The sequence below is a fragment of the Haplochromis burtoni genome, unplaced genomic scaffold, assembly GCF_018398535.1.
Source record: "Haplochromis burtoni strain Fernald_Lab_line unplaced genomic scaffold, NCSU_Asbu1 Contig_123, whole genome shotgun sequence".
Lineage (NCBI taxonomy): Eukaryota > Metazoa > Chordata > Actinopteri > Cichliformes > Cichlidae > Haplochromis > Haplochromis burtoni.
In genome coordinates, this window is record NW_024582484.1 from 945658 (window position 1) to 967508 (window position 21851).

Consider the following 21851-nt stretch of genomic DNA (forward strand, 5'->3'; position numbering starts at 1 on the left):
CCCCCCCCCCCCAATAAAAATCTGAATGTTTGACCGGAGCTGAAACATGTGCAGATGCTCTGGAGGGGTTCCTGCTTGCTGACGTCTCCCGTCTCTGACTTGCAGTAACAAGTCCTCCTGCAGTAAGATCGCCATCCGCCTCAAAGTGTTGCGGCCGGACGACGTTGTTAAGTGTGCGCTTCCGGTTGCCGTGGCACCGATTGAGGACTTGATCCCTTTACAGGAGGGGAAGACGTTAGACTGTCCAGACCTGCAGGACGCCACCAAGATGTCAGAGAGCGCACCAAAGGTCCAGTGGTACTTTGTGGCGCACCCGGTAAGTTTTCAGCACTGCTGTTAACCTCTGTCCTGTTTTATCTGCAGGCTTTGATTCTGTTGCATTCAGATACTCAGAATCACATTAAAACCATGCTGGTCTCTGACATAAAGCCTGGTCCTTCAGCCTCTGAGTGCTTTCTCTGTATGACGCCAAATTAAAATCCTTTTAGACACTCGGTTCTTTATTGAATTGACATTTTCTTAAATGTCAGTAGATCAAAAGTAATCGAGTATATCTGTAATGTTTCTGCAAATAAAAACATTTTTATTGTTTTGAACACAACATTGGGGCCCAACACAAACTCAAAACTGAATCAAATACCAAACATATCGATGTCTGTTCTGCGAGTAGCGACTTAACCAAGCGAAGTCGCCGCAGCTGGACGACGTCCACCTTCTGACACGATCTGTCGTTTGAGTTCATCTCCAACCAGCCTTCAGTGTAACAGATTTATTGGTTTGTTCTGGTCGCTGCATGTTGGCGCTCTCTTGAGTCATGGTTACTGGGCTGCTCCGTTTTATTTCCAGTCAGCCACTTTTCTAATGGCTGTACATTATCTTTACCTTTCTTTAGTTACTCTGACTGATGTTGATGTTTTTCTACGATAGAACATTTCTTCACTTATTAAATATTATTTTAAAGAATATCAAGGCACTGTTTCAGGGCCAGAGGTGAAATGATGACATATTAATGATATACAAACATATTTAGTTTGACTTTAGGGTATTCGAATTAACAATTATCAACTAACTTTGTATAAAGTCATTTTCCATATTTTGAAAATAGCAGCGGGACCAATATTGAGCCTTATGGAATCCCTTCAATGAAGTACTTTATGTTTCACTAGAAATGAATGTGTTTGGTAAAGAAGTCTCCCTGGTTTCGTTATACACCTTGTGATACTAATGACTGAGTAAACCGCAGACGTATCAGCACCGTTATAGCTGATTAATCTTTTTTCTCTCACAAATGTTTTTTTCTCTTCCTCGTACGATGGGATGCCTGTGTTTCTGCAATAACAGTTTTACTTCTTCTTTCAATTAACAGAATATGTTCAGTGTGGTATTCGTGCTTTTCCTCTCTTAAACGTGGCAGCTCTGTTCATTAATCCTTCTGTCAACGAGTCAGTAAAGCAAACAGCTGAACTGAAACACGCTGTAAAGCCGAGCGGAGCTGCAGGATATCGTCTGCAGATCGGGTCTGGATGGGCTGGATGAAACTAAAGTGTGTGAATCTCGCCGTTCTCAGGTGTGCGACTGGTATCCGTTCTGGGACAGCGACAGGGAGCAGAAAGGAAACAGTCTGCAGGTTCACCTCATGATGGAACAGTATCAGGGTTTATATTACTGCAGAGTCCAGTACCAGAGGAGGAACCAAACACTCAACTTCACCAGGAGCATCAACGTCACGGCCATCTGTGAGACACCGTTTCTGCTAACTCGCATACAGAGATTACAGGCAGTAACTGTGCAGGTAACCGGTGCTCTCATTTACTCTCAGTGCCCCTCTCGCTGCCCAAAGAGCCCAGCATCATGAACCCCACACATGACCAGATTTTCACAGTCAAAACAGGTACGTGAACAAACCCCCCGAGCGCTGTTCAGTCGTCTTTGTCTTTGCACGTTTCTCCTGTTTGTACTGCAGCATACAGCTGTACAGCTCAGAGGCCTCGAGGACGTGTTAAACGCTCCTATGTGTAGATTTAAAGATTTGCATAAACTTCATGAGCATTTGACCGTCCCTGCCGTGACTTGGAGATGGCGGTCAAACGTGCCTTGGGCTTTACCTTGGGGCCCATTGTTTGGTTCATATTGCTGGCACTAAGTCAGAGTCCTGGTGGGCTGTGGGTTCAGTGGCCTCATGGTCTTTCTGGCTCTGCGGAGCGATGACCTCCAGCTTCAGCACCTCTCAGTCTGAGACCAGGTTCCCATCAGGAACAGGCTGGAGTGCCCGTTCCTTCGGGAACAGTGTGGAGGAGACCCCGGGGCAGACCCTGAATGAGAGAAAATGTCTGTTGGCTGGAATGTGTCATGATGAGGACCGGAAGGAAAAATCCAGTTTTTAAGGGTTTTCTTTGTGTCGTCGTTCACCCTGAGCTGCTGCAGTCGTGCATTGTGGAGACCCTGTTTGTATGCGAGGCAGCAGACGCATTGATCGGTGCAGATGACAGCCGGAGGTCGCTGTTGACGGAGCGATAGTGTTAATTTGTTATTGATCAGAAACGATTGGTCAAAATGGAAAACGTGCAGACGAATAAAAAATTGAAAGAACAGAAAAACCAAAACCAACAGAGCTCACATGTTAAACAAATAACTTGATGTGATTGGCTGTCCTGTGACTTCTTCACAGCAGGAACATAAATCCTGCTTGAATAAAACGTGCTGCACAGATATCTTTGAACCCATTAAGAACATTTTGAGTGTAATGAGGTTGATCTACAGCAGCCTTCAGTCCTGCTCACACTGATGAACACAAAGGTCTGCACAGACGCCACGTCTCTCATTAACACAGAGGACGGGGACAGGGGTGAATCTAACCAGGCTGATTTGTCCAGATGTGCATGGACAACATCAGCAGTTGATGGAAGAGTCGTGTGGCTCTGCGGAGGAAGTTCTTCCACCTGCAGCTGGACTCTGAGGACGTGACGGAGACGGACGGGCGGCACTTCGTCTGCCAGCAGCTTCTTTCAAACTGGCTCTCTGAGACTTCCACAAAGTTAATCGTCCGCTCAGAATTAGTGGAAGCTGCGGGAGAACGTCTCATAAAACAGAACGAGCTGCTAACGGCGTGCACGGACACGCGCTCCATCAACGCACGCGACATGCACACACAGTGTGAGTCGTGCCGATGGAGGCGAGCAGGACCGCAGCCAGCAGGCTGATAAATGTCTGAAGGAAACGACTGCCGCAGCGCCGTCATCAGCAGCAGTTTAAGACTTCAATATCAGCGTCATTGTCTGTGAAAGGAAAAGAAAGTCATGAAACTGCAGCTGCGTTTTCCAAAGCTGCAAACACTGCGACTCCAAAAAGTTTGAACGGGTCGTTAATTAGACCGAATTACTGCATTTATGAACCTGCGCAGCAAAGAAACATCGAGATATAAAAACACGCTCGGGAACATGTGTTCTGCACGGATCGTTTAATGAACCGCAAATGTTCAACAGAAATGAATCCAGAGAATACACTAAAATCACTGTGAGTCATGTCCGTCACCAAGTTGGACGTGTGCCGCTCATTTCCAGCTCCACGTGCAGCTTTGCGCGAGTCGCAGTTCAAAACGACCACATTAGGATATTCCCACTCTATGACATCGTGCAGATCCACGAGTGGAGTGAACTGTTTAACGTGAACATCCACGCCTGCAGGAGGAAACACTTTACCTTCATCCTGCACTGAAATGAATATCCTTCTGTCTCTTCAGGCACCGAGGTGCGTCTGGTGTGCAGAGGTCAGCTTCCGTTCGTCCTGGACAAACCGTGGCGGGAGATCTGGTGGACAGTTGATGGGAAGACGCTGGACAAACTTCCTGATCGATTCACACAAATTAACAGGTGCGAACAGAGCGCGTGCGCCAGCGGCCGCTCTGCACGGCGCTTGTTATAAAGTCACATCTCCAAATAAACTTGATGATAAGAGCGCTGACCACTGCTAAGGTTTTTGCTTTTTCATTTTAAATGACGCCTCCTTCACTTTCATCAGCGTCTCCTATTTTTGCACCGTTGGAATTAACTCCAAACCTTTCAGTAAAAAGCTCAAAATAGTGAATTAAAGTTCAACTCAAAGAGTGTTTTACAAAAACAAGATAAAATGTGTAAAGTGCATCTGTAGCCTCAGTGCTTATAATGTGAAAGGAGCTGTTTAAATGTAACAAACTTGAAACACTACTTTATTGATATATATACTAGGCTGCGAGACATCAGCAGCACAGCATATTTAAAACAACTCGAACTATCAGACGAAAGCAGCGGAGAGTAAATTCCTGCAGAAAGCGTGCTTTTATTTTGAAATGTCACTTCTTTTTGTGCTTTGAGGGTGGTGAGAGACCACTTCAGGGACCTGACTATCGAGAACATCCTCGTGATCCAGGACTTCCAGTCCAAAGACCTGAAGCGAGAGTTTTACTGCTCCGTGAAGAACGAGCGAGGCTTCGATACCCGCAGAGCTCAGCTGGAGGAGGAAGGTGAGGAAGCGCTGCTCACGCCGTGTGGATGTTTCACATTAAAGGCTCGTCATGCATCTGAAACTCAAGCTCAGTAAACACTTTCCAGATGAGCTTCAGGTCTCAGTGAACAAACAGGAAGTTCGATTTGGGAATTATGGTCCTGGGTGATCCCCACCCAACACCTGTGACGTCTTTAGTAGACCAAGGTGTCGATGACAAAACCATAGATAACGTCCAGCGTAATGTAGAACTCCCACTGTGGACTCCCACAGGGGGCGCTCTTGAGCTCGAGCAGCGTTAGATAGAAAGCATCAAAAGCACAGGTGTCGTTCCATTTCTTACAGGTTTGTTACAATGAAATGATGAAGACCCCCTGCCCTGTGTTGTTTTCTGTCCGTGGGGGCGTGGCTTAGCCGTCACTGAGGCCTCAGGTGTGTTTGTGTTGCAGTGTCGCTGCCCACCTTGGAGCTGGGCTGCGGCCTCGGCGTCACTCTGCTCCTCATGCTGATCCTCTTCGTGGTTTATCACGTCTTCTGGCTGGAGCTGCTGCTGCTCTATCGCTCCTGGTTTGGCACAGACGAGCGGCACACAGGTGAGACCCCGCCCCCAGCTCCCTCCACCTGCTCGCCCGTTCCCTTTATGACCCGCAGTCAGATGAACCCTCAGACGCACCGTTTTTATCACCTTTTTGTGCGATTATGATTCTGCATATTCGGGGTGTAAAACACGAGGTAATAAAGCTACAGCCTTGTTTTTGGCCAGGTAACTGAAATATCTGCAGTGTCACTTCACTTTTTATGCCCTGACACTAAATTTCTTCTCTACGAGTCGCGCTGCCTGGCTGCGCTTGCAGCATTTAGTTTATTAAAGGAGAACGTTTGTGACCCTAAAATCACTCCAGAGCTACATGTTTGCGTTCGAGGACACTCGGTCAGCTTCTCACAGAAAAATCCCCTCGCTTTATCTCGATCGGAGGCAAAATTTGACATTTTTCACATGTCGTGGTAGAAAAAGATTGTATCTTATCTGCAAATGAAACTTGTGCATACCAGAAATGTCACACAGGACGTCTGAGCAGTGTGTGCAGGGACGTTTTCATGTCATGTGGAAAAATGGGAACAGACGTGGAGAGCAGCGATTCACTGAAACATGCAGCATATTTGAAAAGTCCAAAACCTTGAGTGAGACTGTTCAGTTTAGTTTTGTAGAGAATGAAGAAGAAGGAGGAGGAGGAGGCGCTTTATCAGATCAGTTTCCACTCACTTTTATCTCGCTGACTCGACATGTGTGGGTGACATTTACGCCCTGACTTCCTGACGACTGAAGCTCAGAAGTTTCCCCTCTGTAATGGTGTGTGTGTGTGTGTGTGTGTGTGCGTGTGTTCAGATGATAAGGAGTTCGACGTGTACATTTCGTATGCGAGGAACAGTGAGGAGGAGCAGTTTGTTCTGTTGACGCTGCGCAGAGTCCTGGAGAACGAGCTCGGGTACTCGGTGTGCATCTTCGACCGAGACAGCCTGCCCGGCGGGAGTGAGTACTCACGTGTGCTGTCACACACACCACACACACACACTGAACAGGTGAACCAAAACACACGTCATCCATCCATCCGTCCATCCTTCATTATCCCTCTCTCCCTGCAGCCATCACAGATGAGACTCTGAGTTTCGTGGCTCGCAGCAGGCGCCTCCTGGTGGTCGTCAGTCCCGGCTACGCCTCGCAGGGCTCCCAGGCTCTGCTGGAGCTTAAGGCCGGCATTGACACCATGGCGCTAGCTGGGCACCTGCGGGTGATCCTGGTCCAGTACAAGCCGGTCCGGAGGAAGGGCTGGGTCAGGGAGCTGAGGCGGGCCCGGGTGGCTCTGGCGCTGGTCCGATGGCAGGGGGACAAGTCCAGAGAGCTGTCATCACGCTTCTGGAAGAGGCTGAGGGTGGAGTTGCCCGTGAGGAGGGTTAGCAGCCGAGGGGAGGACGAAGAAGAGAGCAGTAAGGAGGTGGCGCTGATGAGGCTTCACAGTCAGAACAGTACAAACTCCCAAACGGGGCTGATCAGCAACACCGTCAAAGACCCGCAGAAAGTCCTGAATTCTGCAGCGTAGCAGCAGCTCTCTGAGAACAGTTACAGCTGGTGGAGCTCAGCCTGGGGAAGGCTCGTGGTTTCTCTGAATGACAGTTATTATAGTCATGCTTTTGACCAGGACTGACTCAGATTTATTCATTTTATGAAACAAAGTTTCATTTTCCCTTTAAGGATATGAAAAAGTCCACAGCCATGCTAGCAGCTCTGTCAGTATTTACACCAGAAAACATTTCCCATCAACAAGCTAATGTTTTTATCAGTGTCGCATTATGAACAAATGGCACGTTTCAGCATCCTGGGTTAATGAGACTGTGCTCCACCTTGTTTCCTCTTCAGGTGATGTTTGGCCAAAACCCGCACGTGCAGCTCAGAGGACAGACGTCCATGTATGTGCGAGTCATATTTCACACTAATCCTCTAACAGCTGTGCAGATATTTAAAAAGGAAAATGTAAATCTCCCTGATAGGTTTGTAGCATAAACCTATTCGCTGAAACGTTGAAGACAATATAATTACACAGCAAGCAAGACACGAAGTAGACAAAGTTCTTCATGTTTCTCGTGCACGGGAGAGAACCGGACAAACGCCGTTCCTTCGCTTGACCCCAGTTGCTCTCGTCCGCTCCCCCGTAACACTGCCCTTTTATTGAGGTTACATGAATATGCATAGGTTCATTAACATATGACGTCTACATACAACAAAGAGTACCTTGCCTGTGTGTGTGTGTGTGTGTGTGTGTGTGTGTGTGTGTGTGTGTGTGGTGTGTGTGTGTTGTGTGTGTGTGTGTGAGTCGTGTGTGTGTGTGTGTGTGTGTGTGTGTGTGGGGTCAGAGTGTGACCCCATAAATGACTTCCCTAAACCTGCTGGTCTGGAAGTCCAGCAGTTCATCTAAACAAAAGGCACGTAGCCTAAAACAGATATAGATACGTTTATCCTACCATGAAACAATAAGACAAGGTACGACCTCTCCCAGGATGTAGGTGTGCACACAAAGTTTGCAGACTATTAAGGCTCAAACCTCTACCAATCTACAACTAATTATAAAACTCTAAGCATATATAAGTAAATATTTCTAAGCATAAATGACAATCAACAATACAAACTCTAACATTCCCCCGTTTTTGACCTTTATGCTAGAAAAGTTCCCAGGTATGATCACCTCATGTCTGACAGTTTCAATGCAAACATTTTTATACTCAGCATATGTCAAATCACCCTAAATTACTGTAAAAGTACTCCTCATTGATCTCATCCAATGGCAAACTGCATCCTACGAGCAAACAAATGAATTTTTAATTTAATAGTTAAAATAAGAAAGTAACATTTTCAAAAACATCCAGCTTTGCGGTGATCACCCATCATCTATGCAGAGTGGTTTGAGTTCTGCAGGGCGTCATGATAGTCTCTTCCAGTTGTTTCCATCACTGTCCATAGGACCAGAGTCCAAATGTATGTAGAATAAACATTCAAACATACCAGTTGGTTTTGTTGTTTGTCAACATGGGTCTCAGCTATCATGAAAGCTGCAGACCTCTTCAGCACTCTAGTTTTATGGCCTCTATCAACCCCCATCACCTCACTTCAGGCCTTCGTCCTGCGAGGGGGGTACTTATGACCCCTCCACTGTCCACGCTCTGCAGAAAAACCCCTCTGTGGAAAGGGTGCTGGGTCCAGTTATCTTACTGCTGTTATGATCCCAGCAGTCTTCAGAGTGTCATCATATGCACAGTGCAGTGGCACAGCATTAGGTGATGTTCATAGGAAACTGCTGTCATCACCACCATAGCTTCTGGTTCATGTGCTTTTCATAGAATCATGATGCTGATGCTATGAACGCTCTACACACATGAGTCAAGATGCAGAAAAACTGCTGCACATCTGAAAGAAGAAGCTGAACTCACAGAAACGCTGCACACTCCAGTTATCACAGTTATCATAGTTCTGTTTCCCTCTCTTTGATGAGTTCTCAGCCAGCTCTCGATCTGATAATGTGTAGCTTGCTCATCAGCTCAGAAGAGACCACAACGCAACCTCACACAGTGGTTGCGTGCTTTGCCCACAGTGGCAAAGACGTGCACTTTCATATTCAATTCAGCTTCTCCATCATGTACTTTTAGATGTTTCATACAGGGTTCAGCATATTAGTTGTTTTCACAGGTGTGCTCTATATCTCAACAATGGCTCATAATAAGACGACAGTCTTTCACACAGGTCAAGTGCCTCTATGCACATCATTTGTTTAAATATTTACCTACCAACCCAAAGAATAATCTAAGCATTTTGTGTCAGCAAGGGGTGGGGGAAAGCCATTCACCAGAGCATATCTTAACTGCTGCTGATGTGGGCTGGCCTTCTCCACACACTCTTCAAGGCTGCTATGTTTTCTGAAAATTTCTAAGACTTGAATCTAAACATTTTACAGCAACCAATTTACCCTCAAAATCACAGTTTTGTATTAGAATATGAATATCTCGCGCTGCTGGGAGTGAATTCTTGCATGAATGCGTTGTCTCCCTGTGATGCAGTCTTACTTGCTCGGGAAGCTATGATAACAACAACAACCGTGTCACAGACCACACCTGCTCCGCAGCATTCACACAAACGCATATGACAACAACAACAACACAAATTAGGCCTACTTCGAACTCTCACCGTTACACTCGGGACACCGACCCAATCTTTCGGGACCCTAACCCAGTCGCGCGACAAAACCCCAATGAAGGGACACTCGGGACACAAACCCAGGGTGATTTCTCGGGACACAAACCCAGTTGCGGGACACAAACCCAGCTTCTGGAGACAAACCCAGTTGCGATTATAGAGTCACTCTCCAACTTACTTGGCGTTGCTTAGCGTCTCGGGACTTTACTACAGGAACTTCCTGACTGACGTCAGTCTTACAGCGTGTCTCTTCTCCCCTCGGTGAATGTCGATTCCAGGGCTCCGGCTCTCGAAGGACCAATTAATCGTGCTTTGGGGAAATGAGTTCATCTTTGTGGAAACCGTGATTGTTTGAAGTGGTTCATTGAACATCAACGTTCAAGCGTGGATGTTACCGTCCTTACTGCAAAGCTGCTAGCATGGCTAAAAACGAGCTCCAGACTAACATTTTTAAAGGGTTAGTTCGTTAGTTAAAATGCTGAAAGCGCCCCTAGAGGCTGCAGTGTTCATTACAACAGGAAGTCTGTGTTGTCAGTCCTGGAGCTGAAGTCACGATGCCGTTAAAGCTGGTCGCCCTCGAGAGCGGGAGGAGGACGATGCAGATGCTTCGATAGAAGTGTTTGTTTTACAGGTTTTCAATTTCACTCATTTTCATTTAACTTTGATATTAGCTGCCATTTCATCATCTACAGTATCCACTCATTATCACACGTGTCATTATCACATTTATGTATTTCATTTTTTTTGTTTGTCCAGAGTTAAAAACTTTTGTGTTTTCTAAACTGGTGCTTTATAAAAGAGGTCTGGTTTTACTTTACAGTGTTTTGTGCAAACATGCACAAAATAGCCTTAAACACATGTTATTCAAATCGTAACACACAGTTAACACACTAATAGACTATAGAGGTGGATTAAAATCAAGTCCTATATCTGTATCATGTTAGCATTCAGTGTTAGGTTCATATGGGTTCTATCGTTTTTTTCTACATATCTGTTAAAAACCAAAGGTCACCTGTTGGTGGGACTCGTGGAGAGGTGTCAGGATAACAAAGTGGGTAAGAGTCATCCTCGGGGAGGGGGGGGCCATGACCATCTATACAAAATTTATTCAAATCCATACAATGGATGCTAACACATCACATGTGCCACAGACGGGGAGCATTTCCATTTATATATCTGTATGTCCTCTGTAGCTGAATGTAGTCGTCATTTTAATTGGTTACAAAGAGCACAACACCTGCCTAATGAGCAGGTCACTACACAATCACCTGTAGTGTGTATGAAAGATACTGACTTATCTGAAAATACCCACTAAATAACCACCAGACAGTCGTAAAACTTAAAGTGCGAAATGAATAGTTTGCCTTCAAAGACAAAGTTCTGCCTTAGAACTGAAATCCACTCAAAAAGTACAACTTTTACTTTGAAGGCAAACATGGCAACAAGTGATTTCATTACCGCTCAGTAGTTGACAGTGTTTTCAGACAAATCGGACACTTTCATTCAACGTAGGTACAGCTACAGCAATCTGTTAGCATCCAAGGTCTTTGGTACAACCAGTTTCACCCAGTAACAGCAACCTCCAGGAACCAGTCAGGGAACACCCACATTTTCTTAAAGACTGGTGGGTACGGTTCCCTGTGTGATTTGTGCGTGCACACATGTGACATCGCTTGGATAGTTGTGACGTTGAGGAGTTTTTGCACAGACGCCAGCAGAGAGGTAAAGCTGGGTGTCATCTGCATAGAGGAGTTATCGTACCTGCTAAACAACACAAGAAAAACCAAGTATGGATTCATGCTTCATGCACTGCAGGTTTTAGATATCAGCATTGAGTAACCTGTTATTTGTTTGTTAATTACTGTGCACTTTCTTTATTTTCCACTTTATATTTGATATTTCAACAAAAAATCAGCTCTCATTGTATATTTTTCTTACTAAAATATGCTACGCTATTTATCTCTAACCTGAACAATCAGTATTGTAATGAGAGAATGCATCCTGCACTTTGTCACGCTGTGAACTGTGGTTATTTTATTTCTGTTTTTGGTATAAAAGTCTTTTCCTTTCACCATCATTATTCATGTCAGTGTTTTTTATTTGATGTCTTCCATTTTCAGAATCACACACACAAAAATAAAACTATGCCTCGGTCACACCATGAATGAATGAAGCCCCTGATATCTGATATTTTGTGGAGAACATAAAGACAATGTCTCCCAGTTTGATGTGTCTTCATGAAGATTTGCAACTAAATGTCCAACATTGACATATCTCAGGTGAAGAATCCCTTTAATGTTATGGTGAAATGTTTATGCAGATCTATCCGTAACATTTTCAGTAACTCTGGAACGATCAGACAAACTAAAGTTGCCACGTCTCCTTCGTGGCAGAGCTAAAAGTACCCGTGTACGTGTGGATGTAAGCTGAACCTTGAGCTGCAGTCCTTGAGTCTTTTTGTCTGTCCCCTGTCAGACCTATCAGAGGCCATCCTGCAGTCAATGCAGCGGAGCCGCCGCCTCCTCTTGGTTCTCAGCCCAAACTTCCTGGCAGAAAAGAGCTTCAGTCTCCTGGAGTGTCGTCTCGGTCTGTACCTCGAGAATAGTCTCCGAGCCTCTATTATCGCTGTGGTTTACCGCTCAGTCAGCAAACTGGCCTGCGTGGAGGTCCCTCAGCTCCGTCAGGCCACCATCACCACCGTCACATGGCGAGGAACCCGATCTGAACCGCGGCGCTCTCGCTTCTGGCTCAGGCTGAGGCTGGCACTGCCCGTCCGCCCACTCGCTCTGGGCAGGAGGTTGATCGACAGCACATCATCGCACTCAGACCTGGCTGCCATGGCCCTGCAGAGGGCTCAACGGATCCAGAGCCAGAGCGACAGAACCAATCAGGGCCACCGAAACGGGCGTACCAATGTTAGCCGCAGAGACAGGCGGACGCGGCCCAGAGGGTACCTCAAGAGAGGGGTCATAAATATGGAGGAGGGGCCACAGCACAGCAGGAGTTGCTCAGGGTGCGCTGGGTTTATGGGTAATGTAGAGGGGGCAGGGGTGGAGCTTACAGTAGAGACGCAAACACAGCAGGAACCATGCGATAGGACAGAGGTTCGTTCAGACCCGGTCCCAGAAACACACCCCAACCCAGTTCCTAACTCCGCCCATGATGCTCACTGCTCTCCTAACCCCACCCCCATACACCACCTAGATTCTGACTCCGCCCTCACTATCAGTCCGGAGAACAAAATGGGGAAACACAACCAGCAGCAGGCGGTGAGCAGTTCAAGGACGTCTGAGGAAGTTCTTCCATCGTAGAGGGAAAAGGGGTGGAGCTAGTGGTGAAAATGGCACCAACTCCACCCTTTGATAAAGACCTTTATTTCTAACTCAAAGGAGATGCTGCATTCAAATGACGTCAGGAAAATACAAGTGTTTGGGAGGTCAGAAGAAACATTAAGATGGGTTTGTCCTGAGGGAGGCGATAGACAGCAAAGTCCAGGGGTAATTCAAATCTTTAGAGTTCATCCTCTGGAGAGCAGGAGATCCGTATATTTCAGGATGATCTAAATCAGCGGTCCCCAACCTTTTTTGCGCCACGGACCGGTTTATGCCCGACAATATTTTCATGGACCGGCCTTTAAAGTGTCGCGGATAAATACAACAAAATAAAACTAGTACCGGTACCGAAAAAAAGATTTATTCATATCACACGTGAAAAGACCCAGGAAAACCGAGTTAACGATAAAAACGATAACAAAATAACGCTGAACACCGATAAAAACCCTGAAAACCAGACATTTCACACCTGAGCCTCAACTCTCGCGGCCCGGTACCAAACGACTCACGGACCGGTACCGGGCCGAGGCCCGGGGGTTGGGGACCGCTGATCTAAATGGCAGATCTTGAAGGTTTCAGAACTTCTGCAATAGTACAAGAACTACGCTTATGAACAAAAGTACTGGGTCACATCTCCTAATTATTGAATTCAGGGGTTGTCAGTTTGAATTGAAGTAGGTGCTGTAACAGGAAACCATTGTTGCATCAAGTCCGACTTCCCTCCTAAATGTTTCACCACGCTTTCGGGGGTATTATTTCAAAGTGGAAGCTTTTAGGCACTCGGCCATGCAGTGACAGACTGTGTAAAGTAATTGAACGAGGTCTCGAGTGTTCGGGCGCACAGTTTGCAAAAGTCGCCGACGCTCTGTTGAGTCAAAGGCTGCAGCGCTCCAAAGTTCCTCTTGCATGGCCAAGCAGCTCTTACAGCTGTCTTACGTAGGTGGTCCCGTACTTTTGTCCATATTGAGGAAGCTAATACACCTTTTAATAAACCAGAGTATTGTTTCCCTTATTTGGTCTCTAGTAAAACTGCATCGAGGCCACAGAGAAACGCTGCCTTAAGGACAAACTCAGGGACAAAGTTTTCAGTGTCTTTCCTTAATTCACAAGATTTACAGCTCACAGTGAAAATATGAAACCAACACATCAAAACACTTTGAATCTTTAAGGCTTTTATACGAGAATCAACCTCAAAATTGAGCTAATGCTAAAGTGCCAAAATCTGCAGTTCCTCTAATGGCCTCTTGAGGCTCCAGCAGTGAGTCAGTCCCCACAGATGTTGAAATGTCTGATCTTACAGCAGAAATCAACGTGTTTACAAACGGTTTCGTTCTCTTTGGCTAACTCTCCTGTTTAAATGATCTTAAGGCTTAAAATTTGCATTGTTGGGGGTGTGGCCTCTTTGATTGACAGGTGGACAAAGGGGCTGCTGCTGCTACACCCACTGACGATAAATGACAAGAACATGAGAACAATCCAGGTTCATGTATCATGGATGAAAGTAGCTCATCAGCCCGCCACCACACGACAGGTGACGACACTAGCTGCTAACAAAATCACAGTTCACCTATAAAATAACTGGAAATGCCTTATTTTTATATATCTTACTTTAGTCTCTGTGTTTTCTAATAGAAAAGGAGTCCCTCGTTATTTATGTTGATTTCATAATGTTTCCACAGCCCCGGCTGTTTTCACCCGAGACCTTTAATCAGTGTTATCTCCTCTTGTAGCTTTGCTGTTTCTGCATGTCAGCGGCTGTTCTCAGATCAAACCCTGCTTTTCTTTGATGACTAATAAAGAGATGGCACTGCTCATCTTTACGTGGACAGACTGAACGTGCTTGTACGTGATGTGATACCATTTCTATAAAGAGACACTGGTTAATAAAAATCTGTGTTGACGATGATAATTGTTTGGCATCTGAAATTTCTTTTAATTATTCATTTTTAGTGGATTGTGGAAAACGTGCTGAAACAGTTGAGGTGATTGTTTTTTCCACCTCTGCTGGAGGAATGTGTTTCACCGTCAGATGTCTTGGCTCTTTGGGAGCACATGTTTAATGCTAATGATTGTGAGCTTCTTCTGTGCTTCACTGACTGAGGCTCAGAAATAGTCACTGAGCAGCTAAAATGTAGTTGCAGGACTTTTATTTTGACATTCTCATCAAACGTCTTTTCTTAATCACTTTTCCTGACACAGGTTCAAACATGTTATGGCATGAAATGGAAAACACATTATCATTAATGAACATGTTGGTCCACAGCTATGAATTGTGGGATGTCATTACCTGCTTTCCTTTACAAAGGATCCTCCAGCGCATCCTTTGCTGATGTGATTAAGAAAGCACTTCTGAGTCATTTACACAACTTCCTAAACAAATCTGATCCGTTGACGGTAACAAGTGACTTCAGGTGGGAAAATCAGCACAAACCAGCAGGTGTCGCTGTTCGACCACCAGCCTGAGTGTGGGAGTTCCTGTGTGTCCAGAGTTAGTACGCACAGTCTGCGTATCGCCTCTGTTTTCATGAGGTTTATATATTTATCAGGGCAGCACGCATGGATTAATAAAAAACCTGAATTCTTACTGTCAACTGTCACAACCCCCAGAAAGTCTTTCTACACATCACGTCCCGCCTAACTAAAAAGAGTGAAGTGGTTCCAAGAAATCTGTCAGTTATTAACATCTAAGAAGAAGCAAAAGAAATTAACCATGGCCAACAGAAGGCGCGCCAAAGTTACCAAAGAGAAGGGAAGCCACTCAGCTGGGAGATCTGAGCCTTCCCTCTGACATAAACCAACATCAGAGCTGAACCCAACAGGAACAGAGCCACGAGAAACTAAGTAACAGGAAAGTGAAGCAAACACAGGAAGGCTTGTTATTAATCTCTGGCTCCACAGAGTGTCTTTGTACTGTCTTCGTGCTCTCCCTGTTGGTCACTGGGAATGTAGACAGGCCACATGCTTCTGCGGGAGGTTTCTTCCTGTTAAAAGGGAGTTTTTCCTTCCCACTGTTGCCAAAGTGCTGCTCATAGGGGGTCATATGATTGTTGGGTTTTTCTCTGTATTACTGTAAGTTCGTTACAATGTAAAGTGACTTGAGTTGTTGTGTTTTGATGCTATGTAAATAAAATTGAATCAATTGGGTGAGATTAGGTGGCTGGTTTCAGGGAGTTTCAGTTATTGGTCTGCTGGCCTGCTCTTGTTTTGTGCATCTTTTAATAAACTGCTCCTGAGAATTACTGGTTGGACTCTGGTTTAACTTTTCATGTGATTCCTTACTGTTAGAAATTATCACCAAAGTACAAATGTAAGCACAAACTTTACTGACACAACCGTCTCATTCACCGGAGAATAGCCCGACGTCCAGGGACCAGGATGTGAGTGTATCCGTCCTGCGGTCCAGCTCCTCTCCTGGTGATCAGGTGAGCTCGACCTTCATCCAGCAGGTATCTACCAAACTGCACAAACACGCTGTTTCCTCACTGCACAGGGAAGGCTTTGGCAGTTCACACGCCACCTTCAGCTGAGACACAAACCGCTGAACCCGGTCAGAGACGTATGAGCCAGAGACCAGTGACATTAGCTGTTTTTGAACTGCTGCAGTTGTTTTCTAATGAATTAATGTTTAAGTGGCGTCTTTGGCTGAAGCCCTGAAACACAAAAAACCTGAGTGTTAAATTTAAATCATCCATCATCTCCTGCTGTGTGCACGCAGAGATCAATAGCAGCTCATTGATGGTGTTCGACAGCTCGTCTGCAGAGAGCAGCAAACGCACCTCCGTGTATTTTAACAATGATTTGTGGCACAGTCTCACAGAAATGTGTTCCAGGAAACAGCGGCGTGAGAATCTATGCTCCGCCCAAAACAGCCAACAACACAGTCACAAGCAAACAGTTGGACTGGTGCTGCTTCACTGTCTGTCAGAACAATGCAGGTATGCTGCAGGGGGGCGACTGCTCCGCCTCCTCGCTGTGACAACGACGCTGTGTGGACTATGAAGTATGATCATTTCATGCTACAGTATTTAAGTATTTGCAGTTACTAAACCTTCACATTCATAGACAACAGCAGAAAGGCCGATGACTATAACAAACAGGCTCTATTCCAGGTCACTTCCACTAACAAACAGGGTGTTTCCACACGAAGAAACTTCCGTATCTCCGTCTCTTTTCTTTGCTTATCTCAGCAGCTGTTAAACCAATCCACTTCAAACTCGCTGGCTGTGTTTGGGGGGCTCTGATGAAGAGTAGCGCTGAGGTACTCTGGATAAGTGGTTGTCATACTTTGGCTGCTTCCCGCTCCGGTCCATGAGTAGGGGAAGGAACAGCCGTGACATTAATGCATTCACAGGCCTCTTAACTCTAATTTTAATCATTTTAACAAAGTGTCAAAGCCTAACTTACCTAAACTTAAATTTTACTCCCAAACCCCTAAAAGAGTCTGATGAGCTAAAAGCCCAGTGCAGTGTTCCTGCTACCACGGTCTCAGACTAAAGCCTGAAATAATGGCGTGACTGTGACTGGTTGTATTAGCAGAGGGATTAGCTGGAGATATGCTCTATGAGCGCCACTGAGCATCACTGTCACCATGACCTTTACCCGCTCCTCTCATCTGTCTCTACCTGTCGCTCTTTACTCTGCTCGCACTAATAAAGCAGAAATGGCTTTTAAAGAAAAACAGGCTCATCAGCGTTTATTAATGCGAGCCGCTGCTCAGTCAGACCCTCTCGTCCCTGCCAGCAGGACGCCGCCGCAGCAGCAGGACATCGATTAAAAGTTTAGTTAGAGGAGTTTCCTCTGGCAGCGTCACAGATCCTCTGCATGCATGTTGGATTTATAAAAGATGAGCACGACAGCTGAACGCTGCAGTCTTCAAACTTTATTTACAGCTGCGCGTTAGCCTGAATAAACATGCATCAGAGCCCCCAGCAGCCCCGACAGAGGAAAGTTTCACCATCACGTCACTCGCCGCTTTGAACCCTTTTGACTGCTGCCATGTTGGTTTGTGGGAGCCATACATCACCGTATTTACAGTGGAACGCTATCAGATAATGCTAGCTAGCTTCTATGGCTGCAACAAACTGGAGCTCTGACGTCTTGGACAGTTTATCAGAGGAACTGACCAAACAGCCGTCACATCATTGGTCAGATACAGAAGAAACACAATCAGTTCTTTTATAGCTGACGTGCTAAGGACAGGTGGAGGAAAGTGTAAAGGAAACAGAGCTGCACACACCCCATCAACCCCCCAACCACAGCGTTACCAGCTTAGATATTTATGTGTAATCCAGTCTGATGTTCCCAGTGTGGACTGGTTCAACTGGTTATTAATTACAGTGTGTGTGTGTGTTCCCTACTGTACCAAAGGTCGTCTCTGCAAATTTACATTCAATGCACGCTTGCAACACGCGACCGCCGTTATTTGATCCACCATTGACTGAAAATTCCTTCGCCCGCCTCCTCGACCTCCTCCGCCGCATTTCTTTTCACTTTGACTTTGATCAGTTTACTCTGATTTTCTCTGAGAGTCTACGGAAACACGAAGACACGAATATACAGTCAGATGATCAAATAAGTACTTCAGGGCCTAACGTGCCAGTTTTGATATATCCGGATGTGGCGTTAGATGCTTGTATTGACTTCTGTCTCCTTACTTTTGCACAGTTGCTTCACTTCCGCATGTTTTTAGTCCATATCGAATGCTCGTTCATCTTTCCTGAGCTTTGATCAGACCATAACTCTCTGTGTCCACTTTCGTCTTCCAGTCCTCTGTGACAGGAAGCAGAATTCAGAGCTGACTCCTCGAACCACAGCGGTGTGCTTGGATCCTCTGTAACGTCACTCTGTGGTGGTGGAAGAACTCGGACTGTTTGACATCATGAAATGACAAGAATAAAAATTGAGGGTTGTTCGATCGTTAACCTGTTACAGCTGAAGCAGGGGAAGCTGATGGACATTTACAGGTTTTTTCAGCATCTTTATGTGTACAGCACACTCACACCAGCTCCATAAAATAAGCTAATGTCCTCTGACATCAATGACTTGTAGGTGACAGGTTTGTCCCCGTCCACCAGACACTTGCCCTCCAGCCCTTCCTCCTGGATCCAGGGCGGGGCCCCAGTCGCCCTGGCCTGGGCAGGGTGAACTGGTCCTTTGATTTTGTAATCATCAGAGAGGTTTTCTGATCTCACTGATTTTCCCTGATCAGTGATAGGGCTCACTGATAGGCACCCAAACCACTCCACTGCTATAAGCTCTCTGCCCTCAGCCTGCAGTCACAAGCTGTGAGCAGTGACTGAAAGAATGAAAGTGGATGAAATCAGTGGAAACGAGCTTCTTCACAAGGGCTCTCAGAGAGGGAGAGGGCCTTGATCATTTAGCAGGGACTCGGGGTTAGCATCTGACCAGGGTGCCTCCTGGACAAGATGTTTTGGGCGTGTACAGCTGGGAGGACAAGCGCCCGGTGGACCAGAGACCAGGGGTAGAGATTATGTTTCTGGGGTTGTTTGGGAGTCCTTGGAAGAGCTGGAGGAAGTGACCAGGAAGGGGACGTCTGGGCATCTCCGCTCAGACTAACCCCCGACCTGGATGAGACGGAGAAACCTGTCATTTCCACAGTAAGCCAACATGGAGGCTGTTAGCCAGTTAGCTACAGAGCGTGGATCTGGCAGCTCCATGGATGGTAGCTCACGGGGACCTTTAACCTTTTGTCCAAATACGATTCAGTGATGGTTCCACCTCATTGTCTGTGTGTGTGTGTGTGTGTGTGTGTGTGTGTGTTTTTTTGTGTGTGTGTGTGTCTGTGTGTGTGACACGTGAGTTAATTGTACAGAAGACAGTTGGCTGTGTAGTTACTTATCATCACACAGAATGCCATTAGGACTCATCAACCATTAAACTCAGCGCACGTGCGCACACACACACACACACACACACACACACACACACACACACACACACACACACACTCATCTATATTTAATATGCTGATTTCTGTTCCTTAACACAAATTTTACCATTTTGCACTTTTTCAGATTGTCTCATATCGATTTTCCTCTTACTTTGGTTTTTATTTATTAATTATTATTAATATAAATAAGAGTGAGAGAGTCACAGTGTCTCTGCTCAGGTGTTACAATAAAGTTAGGCATCCATGCCAAACAGGATTATCTCTTATTAAATCCATCAGCTACAGATTATAAACCCATGATAAACCAATGAAAACACTCGCTGTGCACCAACAGAGGCGACTGTGTAGTCTTTATTTTCATTTCTATTTTTTCATCTATTTTCTCCTGGCTGGCTGTTTGATCCTCGGCGTGTCCACTCGCCCTTCACTTCCTCATTGTTCTCTAAACGCACATTAACCCGACGCAGCGGCAGGACTCTCATCACATCTCATCAGGTTTTCTCTCTCACTGATCACTCCATCCAGAGGTCAGAGGTCAGCATCATCCATACACTTATACATGACGCATTACCTAAAAGCAATTAGTGCGACAACATGGCGGATGCTCGGTCAGTCTGTCACCGTGTGTGTGTGTGTGTGTGTGTGTGTGTGCAGTCCTGACTGTGAAGCTCCCTCATCAATCAGCTAATTACTGTTAGAGAAGAATCGATAACGTTTAAACACACACACACAGTCCAGAGCAGTGTGTGCAGGCGTTCTTTATCTCGCCACTCTTCCTTCATTAATTGTTGTGTTTAAACAGGAGGTTAACGTCGCCTGCAGATTCATATTCCAAATGAATTTCTAATTAAAAGTCTCTCTGTTATTCTTATGGCACTCATACACTGAATCGTGTTGTACTTGTGTGCATCAGCAGGAAACTGGGACTGTCCTTCACTTTTAGCCTGGGTGTACAGCTCTGGCTCTGCTCTGGTTTTATGTATCTGAACATAACTGTAGTTAGCAGGTCTTTAAATCAGGTGAATAAAAATGCACTAAAACACATGAGATACTACACTGTGTCATTATCTGTTTAACATAAACTGAGGCAAAATGCTGAAACACTGTGAATCACTGGCTGCAGCTCCGGAGGTCGTCTGCTAATCAGGAGGTTCGATCCCTGGCTGATCCTCAGGCCAGATACTGAACACAGAGTTCCTCTCCGTGTGTGCACAAAGCTGCAGTCTTCCCAGGAGTGGACGTCCAACCCTGAGTTCAGACCGTGCAGGCCTCAGTTCGCATGTTAAAGGTTAAAGTTCATTACAGTAATATTAGACAAAGACTGAACACGTAAGGCTGTGTGACCTGACTGATGCTTCAGAGACTTTGAAAAGGTTCTTCGTGCCTTTATTTCATCCCAGCTTAACTGATGTAAAGCACTTGTTCAGGTGTCAGTGTGTAGTTGTAGCTGCTGCAGCTCAGTGGCTCAGTGACGCTGAGTGTTGCTGCGGAGGGCAGGTGGAGGTTTAGTGGGTGTAGAAGATGAAAAACCCCAGAAACCTGAGCTCAGGTCCTCCGTCCAGAAACTGAAACAAGTGGCGAGCTGAGAAAGCTTACCTGTGTGAAATGTGTCGACTCATTAGCTGCAGCAATCTGAGGCGAGCCAAGCTGTCGGGTTGTTTCCCGGGTAAGCCGGTGTGGATCGAGTTTCAGCCGGCCGCCCTCTTTAATGACCCCTCTCCCTGGCCGACACTCAGAGCCTGTGATCCAGAGCGACCCTCCTTTCACATTCCTGCCAGATTCCGGGTCCCTCCAGCCCTAAAAGAGCCTCCAATCTGTCGGACATCTGCAGCCAGTCTTAACCTTCTCATTAGAGATACCCTCCTCGGTCGGCCCGCCACGGACACGGCTCGCTCCCATCTTTCCCTCGGTCCTGCTTCGCTCTCAGGGGACCCGTGGCAGGGCCAGGACCCCATGTTGAGAACCCCCAGGGAGAAAGTAAAACCCATCATCTTTACCTGCGTGGGCGGATCGGGGTGGAGGAGGATGTGAGGGGGGGCGTCTCTGGGGAGTCGCAGGCCTCCTTTTGTTCCTGAGAAGAGAGGGAGGTGAGGGCGAGGAGGAGGACGGTCAGACTGGTTTAACTGGTAACAGACGAAGAGCAAACTCACAAAACTTTAATTCTTAGCGTGCCTCGAATCAGAAAGCTTCCTGAAAACTCATCACACCTGCTACATCTGAATACAGCATCACTCCAAAGTTTTTAGTGTTTCCAGGAGTGCAGGAGACGCCCGCGTGACCAAAAGTATGTGGACACCCTCTGCTGTCCTCAACACAGGACAGGGAAGTTTGGATTCAGGAGACAGACACTATCTCTACTTTCAAGATTAGGCCTCAAACTTTCCTTTTG

At 46.1% G+C, this 21851-nt stretch overlaps 2 protein-coding genes across 2 annotated transcripts in view; both read left to right on the forward strand.

Annotated features, from left to right (window-relative positions):
- Positions 1–7089, forward strand: part of LOC102311809 (interleukin-1 receptor accessory protein) — a 19521-nt gene extending 12432 nt beyond the window's left edge. The window contains exons 5-12 of the mRNA XM_005929367.3: positions 106–316; positions 1568–1736; positions 1820–1891; positions 3740–3869; positions 4350–4498; positions 4929–5072; positions 5867–6010; positions 6124–7089. Coding sequence (XP_005929429.1) covers positions 106–316; positions 1568–1736; positions 1820–1891; positions 3740–3869; positions 4350–4498; positions 4929–5072; positions 5867–6010; positions 6124–6578 — 1474 coding nt within the window. The 3' untranslated portion in view covers positions 6579–7089. The remainder of the gene's footprint in view (positions 1–105; positions 317–1567; positions 1737–1819; positions 1892–3739; positions 3870–4349; positions 4499–4928; positions 5073–5866; positions 6011–6123) is intronic.
- Positions 7090–11619: 4530 nt separating this feature from the next.
- On the forward strand, positions 11620–12882 carry LOC102312317 (the record flags this gene model as incomplete). Its single annotated transcript, XM_005929369.3, has 1 exon — positions 11620–12882. A coding segment is annotated over one exon (912 nt), but the record flags the coding sequence as incomplete, so codon positions are not given.
- Between the last annotated feature and the right edge of the window lie 8969 nt (positions 12883–21851).